This window comes from Frankliniella occidentalis, unplaced genomic scaffold, assembly GCF_000697945.3.
Source record: "Frankliniella occidentalis isolate FOCC.00 unplaced genomic scaffold, Focc_3.1 Scaffold9, whole genome shotgun sequence".
NCBI lineage: Eukaryota > Metazoa > Arthropoda > Insecta > Thysanoptera > Thripidae > Frankliniella > Frankliniella occidentalis.
The window spans coordinates 823647-829925 of NW_026267139.1; the positions used below are offsets into that span (position 1 = coordinate 823647).

At 43.0% G+C, this 6279-nt stretch overlaps 2 protein-coding genes across 2 annotated transcripts; both read left to right on the forward strand.

The window, feature by feature from the left end:
- Positions 1–1283: 1283 nt before the first annotated feature.
- On the forward strand, positions 1284–3265 carry LOC113204031 (retinol dehydrogenase 11). The gene is made up of 4 exons (XM_026419028.2): positions 1284–1879; positions 1975–2210; positions 2291–2591; positions 2690–3265. Exons 1-4 carry the CDS (start codon positions 1550–1552, stop codon positions 2885–2887), a joined length of 1065 nt encoding a protein of 354 aa, XP_026274813.1. The 5' UTR covers positions 1284–1549; the 3' UTR covers positions 2888–3265.
- Positions 3266–3418: 153 nt separating this feature from the next.
- LOC113204032 (protein preli-like) lies at positions 3419–5871 on the forward strand. The gene is made up of 3 exons (XM_026419029.2): positions 3419–3826; positions 4024–4237; positions 4315–5871. Exons 1-3 carry the CDS (start codon positions 3735–3737, stop codon positions 4660–4662), a joined length of 654 nt encoding a protein of 217 aa, XP_026274814.1. The 5' UTR covers positions 3419–3734; the 3' UTR covers positions 4663–5871.
- The last annotated feature ends 408 nt before the right edge of the window (positions 5872–6279 follow it).

Genomic DNA, 6279 nt, shown 5'->3' on the forward strand with positions numbered 1-6279 from the left:
TCATTAAAGCCTTAAACGATACGAACCGACCCCGTCGAAGCTGCCTCATTTATTACAACTCTCTCGAGATATTGTGTCGTCCGCAGTCTAATTATTTTATTGCTGCTGTTGCACGGCGCCACCACCCGGCCGCCAGTCAGGGAAGTTGTTTTAGAGCTTCAAAATACTAACATCCTTCATCTTTGCAAACACACTATACAAAGTGTGTTCAGGGTCAACAGAGAACAACTCCCCTTGAGAAGTTTGCACAAGTGCAAAATTACCGAGTCGGACCACGAACAAAGTGCAGTATTGTAACAGTTTGAAACTTATATTGTTGAACACTACACTTACCATTTTGACTTCAGCGTCAATATCAAGGTGAGCAGTCTGAATGAACATCCCTCGCGGGTGATATGCGACGCCAGTTGGACTTCAAAACGTTTCTCGCTCGCCCGGACACTTGAGACTTGAGCGCTGTGGGCGGGCCGCCGTCTTCACACAGCAGCTTGGCGGGTTGGCCTACCCAGAGCGCCACCAGCATCTCCTCGTGAAACGCCCACTGCAGGGACAGCTTAACAGAATATCAGAATGAAAATACGGTGAATCGTGCGTCACCTTCTGGGCGGAAAATAAACACAGAGCTACACTGTTAAAAGCTTACGGTCAATTTTCACCGTAAGCTACGGCGAATATCAGTGTAAGTTACGGTGATGCACCCTGATTCACCGTAGTCCTCATTGACATTCACCGCAAGCATTTAATAGTCACTGGAAACATTCTATGTCACGATGACGAAAATACCATGGCTAGGGTGTCGTCATGGGTTTTCCAGTCGCAGAACCGGAATTGGTAGTAGTAAGAAAAATAAAATTGGTTGCTCAGATGGGATAGTCACATCACCTAAATTCAGGACGAGGAATTCTGATTCATCATCACCGCAACTGGCCGCCGGCCGGGCGCGAACCACCGTCCCGGCGGTCGACGTCCGAGCACGCTACCGGCTGCTCTACGAGCGCAGCGATCAGTGGTAGGGGAAGCGCGTCAGACACAACCAAGAGAGCGGGAAAACAAGTCTGGCGCTGCCAACCTGGAGCGACTGACACTCACCTTGGGGCTCAACCCCCCACACGAATCCGGGCAGAGAGTTCGAAATTTAGTCAAAACCCTAAACCTTCCTTTGAACACCGTTGAACGGGAACTAGTTTGCTATCGACTGGAACCCCGTCTGGCGTCGCGCAAGAGATTCGTTTCAGGCCTCGCAGTTGGCGGCTCTGGACGCTCGAGGTATCGATCGCTGTTGACCACCCGGCCCGGGCCTTTGTTTATGTTCTTTGTGCTCGCGTCGGAAAGTCGTCTGCTTGGCGTCTGCTGGAGCCCAACAAACACACCCGAAGCTCGTTCAAGGATCGCCCTGGAGTCTCCAGTCGCAGCGCCGTTCGCTTTTCCGGGCGAGGTGTCGGCGGGTCTGTCGTAGCCGTGTTAGGGTCATCGGCCTGCGCTTGCAGCTGCAGGCAGGGGGCGCCAGGCGTTGTTGGGGCGTCTCGCCCGTCGGGGATAGTGAAGCGTCATGCAGTGGTGGCCAGGGGCGGCGACGGCGACGTCCTTGCTGCACGACGTGGAGCTCATCATGCCCGCCGTACTGACCGTGGTCGTGCCCCTGGTGGCGACGCTGTGCTTCATCCGCGCCCTGACGTCCTGGTCGTGGGGCCGCTGCACCAACGCCATGGCCCAGGAGGGCAAGGTGTTCGTCGTGACCGGGGCCAACAGCGGCCTGGGCAAGGAGACGGCCCGCATGCTGGCGCAGCGGAAGGCCCGGGTCGTCATGGCCTGCAGGGACATGGCGGCCGCCTACCTGGCCGTCGAGGACATCCGGAAGACGACCCCCAACGGGGAGCTGGTAAAGTCTGCACAGAGTGCCTGCATCAAGTCCTTTGTTTGGAAGGGTTACAATCAGCCTGCCCTAATCCTTCTTGCTGTGTCCTTTTGTTTCAGATTCCCATGCAGCTTGATCTCGCTTCCCTGGAATCCGTGTACACCTTTGCTCAGGAACTACTTGCTGATTTCCCTCAGATACATGTACTGATAAACAACGCTGGTCTTTCAATCCCAGACGAGAAGGAACCCATGACGGAAGACGGGATTGAAATGCACTTTGGAGTTAATCATCTTGGACATTTTTTCTTGACCAATCTTCTGTTAGAGAGACTGAAAGAGTCTGCACCTAGCAGGTATGATTTTCTTTGTTCCTAACTCAATTAAATTATGACATGATCAAGATAAATCGATTGAAAACTCATTCCTCCTTCAGGGTGATAAATGTGTCCTCTCTTCTACATCGCCATGGCATCATTGACTTCGATCACTTAAGCAAAGGCCCTCTTCCATCTCAAAAGAGTGGTAATTTACCTCCAGCATACTGCAACTCTAAGCTATGCAATGTTTATCATGCAATGGAGTTGGGTCAGAGGGTTGGCGATTCAGGAGTTGATGTTTTTACATTGTGTCCTGGATGGTGTTACTCTGGGCTTATGCGACATTATAACTTTCCATGGTACAAGTATATCACTATTGTTCCAATCGCATTCCTGTTCATGAGATCTTCAAACAAGGTATGTTTTGTTTTACAATTTTCAATTCAGCCTAGTATATGAAATTTACTTAACATTTCTACTTTATTTAACTTTTTGTCCATTTACTTTATTTTTAGGGGGCCCAGGGTATTGTACATTGTGCTCTTGAGGAAAACCTTCCTAAAAACTATGGCACATTTGGGTTTTATCGCAACTGCCGACCATTTACATCTCAGACTCCTTTTGACCCTGATATTGCCAAACAACTATGGGAGTACAGTGATAATTTAATCAAGACTCAGGCTCCTAGCATTGTGAAACGTGTTTTAAACTAAAAACCCACTGACACCTGTTAATTTCTATCATTAATTTATTATATAATGTGTTTTAGATGTCATCGTAACTCTTGTAGAGGTTCAGTCTTATATTTACATATTTATAAGAAATCTTCACAATGTATCACCTTTTTTAAAGACAATTGTTTATTTGATCAATCAAATCCTTTCTGTGCATTTGGTCTCTGTATTTATGTACAAAGTGCCTAACACCCTGACAACCATGTTTTTGAACCTGTCATCTTAATTATACGCATACATTTAAGTCTGTAGCTGTAGCAATGACTTTCTGTTGTCATTTTATTTCTCTAGTGATATGATGAAAATTCTTTAATAATGTAGAGGATTTGTTGTCATTCAAATAAACTCCAAGTGTAACTTGGGTTCCTTTTTATCCATCTCTCCGCACTAATTCAAGTTCAACTCAACTCCGAAACGTGAACGTGACTTGCGACACGTTATTCGGTGCTCCACCAAAGACTGCTTTCTGCTTTGTTTTGCTAGGTTATGCCTTCTGCTAGAGCGTCACACACTATCGGGCGATGAAAAGTTGGAGTAGCACGACTTAATTCGTCGTTCTAGTTGTATTCTGAGTGTGTTCCGTAAAAAACGAAAACTTATCAACTTTATTTGCTAGGAGACTTTCTCCCAGTTAAGTTTGTCAGAGTAGCAACGCAGGTGTCAGATTCCATCGCAATCGCCTCGCCATTACTTCGGGAAGCGAGTGCTGCAGGAGCAGACGGCACGGATAGACGTGAGAAAGGGAATGGAGATCGCGCTTAGCTGATGACTAAATAGCATCGATTCTTTTCAACAGAAACGTCACCGACAAATTTTCTTTCTTAAAATGGGAAAATTTTACGAGAGCAGCACTGTTTTCCAGTACAATTGGCAGCAGGTCGTTCAGGCTTTTTGGAAACGCTACCCTAACCCTCATAGGTAAGTGAATTATCTGAGGAAAAGTTGCATCGTTTCGCTGTTTGCATGATGGACACATACAAATGAGAAGACTTTTTTTCGAGCACATTACAATGCTTTATACGTTTTAAGTATATTTTCCCGGTCCAATATAATCTTGAATATTTCATGTGCAAAGGTCACTTTTATGAACCAATACCTCTCATATCTCTTTTTAGTGCTCATGTGTTGAGTGAAGACACAATATTTAGAGAAGTTCGAGGAAATAAACTTTTCACTAAAAGACTTCTAACGAAGACAAACAGAGTGCCCAAATGGGGTGAGCGCTTTATCAGCAATGCCAAGGTTGGAATCATCGAAGAATCTGTGGTTGACCTGAACAATCAAACCCTCACAACATATACCCGTAATGTTGGTTACACAAAAGTTATGGTAAGTCTAAGTTTAAAATTATTAACAAGTTCTAACGTCTATTATTGAAAACCTCGCTAACCTTTCTTCTTTTCCAGTCTGTGATTGAAAAAGTTGTCTACCGAGTTAGTGATGACAACCCCAATCATACCGTGGCTGTAAGATCTGGCTGGGTAGACTCTCAAGTCTTTGGTTTTAAGCATGCTATCCAAGCATTTGGAGTGGAGAGATTTAGGAAAAACTGTTCTCAGATGGTTTTGGGATTCAACCATGTTTTAAGCAAGTTATACCCTCTCAATGGCCAATCCAATAATGATGGATCCATCATACATGAAGAGAAATCATCTGTTCAGGAGGCAAAAGAGAAACTAAAAGACGCTGCTAAGAGAGCTTCAGATTTGGCCATGTCCAAAGCTACTCCAATTCTTGCATCCTGTCAAGATTGATCAGTTAACAAACTCGCAGTGCATCTGTTCATTCAAAGTTGTAAAGTTAAATCTTTACTTCATTTTTTTCCATTAGGAGCACACCACTAGTTAAAGGGTGTGAATAAAAATGTGATCTATTCCAGAAAGGTGAGAGGCTTAGAAGCTGTTATTAAATCTATATTTTGTATTGCGTGTCTATTGTCTTCCAGCATAAGCCTTTACAGACAGTAGTCACTGAAGGGTTCGAACATTCGCATTTACATACAGGGTATTTATGGCAAAGTGGCCATGGGAATGTAGGTCGCCCTCTTGTGCCCTAGTGCCCTTGTGAACTGTGTGTACATCAACTTGATAAAACAAAACATGTGTCAAGGAGTCATTACAGTCATACCATATAAATTCAAAGAATAATTTTTTTGAGTTATTTCCATACAGTCAGGTTACATTTAGTTAGTAGTCAATAAGTACATACTGTAGTTACGCCACTCATGCCATTTTGAGGCATACATGTAAATACAGAAAAGTGTTAATGCGTGCTACTTCTTCACCTTATAATGTCAACCTTTTATGTGAGAGATGTTAAATATTATATGGTTTAGAAGAGTACTATTGTGAGGAGGCAGCTGAAAAAGAAGAGTTTTTGTGGAGTCGGTAAAGGTGTTTGAGGTTCTAGTGTTTTTGCAACTGTGATCGATCAACTGATACTGTCAAAGATTATTTGAGGCAGTGGCTTTGTTCTTCCTGTACATGTGAATATCAGGCTATTTATCTTCACTTTTTATTGTTTTTTTCTTTTTTTTTTCCCTTACCATCACTTTTGTGACTGCAAATAAATACTAGTGAAGAATGTTGTTCTGTTAAAAACTATGCAATAAAGAATTTTTTCAAGTAGAATTCAATTTTAGAACTGTTACAAAAATTGTTGATGATTGAAACATAAATTTCACTAGATTGACTTTTCTTGGACTATGTGGTGGTAGTTTTACTGTGTGAGAAGTGTGTAAGCAAAACAGGGGTTTTTATTTTAGTCTTTTTTGACACTTGGTATTGTTTAAATAGAGATCCAAAGTCCCATTTTGTAGCTGAGGTGGTGTTGATTTACATGCTAAGTTGATTAGTGTAATTATCACCTGTATCTTGAGATAGGGTCTGTATGAACTTTATTCTTTACAAATTTTCCTCTTAGAATTAAATTTTGACCTGAATAAATTGTTTCAAACTTCACAATCTTTTCGTTACTAGGCGTGTTCCTTTAGTAATGTCCAAATACTAGAGGAAAATACACAGCACCTCTCTGAGATAACACCTCAACCAAGAACAACTGCCAAAAAAAAAAAAGTAATAATATAAAAAGTTGCTAAATTTGGGTCAATATGGGAGGTCCTCCTCCTTGAAGGGTTACCCGGACTACCAGCTGGTAGTTCAATAGAGCTGTGGAAACAAGAGGCAGACCACCTGCTCAACTCGGAACAACACAATAGTTTTTCTTAGACCTCAATGTAGTGAATGCAAATAAAGCTGAAAAAAGAGAAGAAAATAAAACAAAATTCAAAAGGGCATCTCTTTGGGTGGATACTTCCTATGAGACGGCTCCGTTTGTCCGAAGCTCGTTTGTCCGAACCTAATTTATCTATT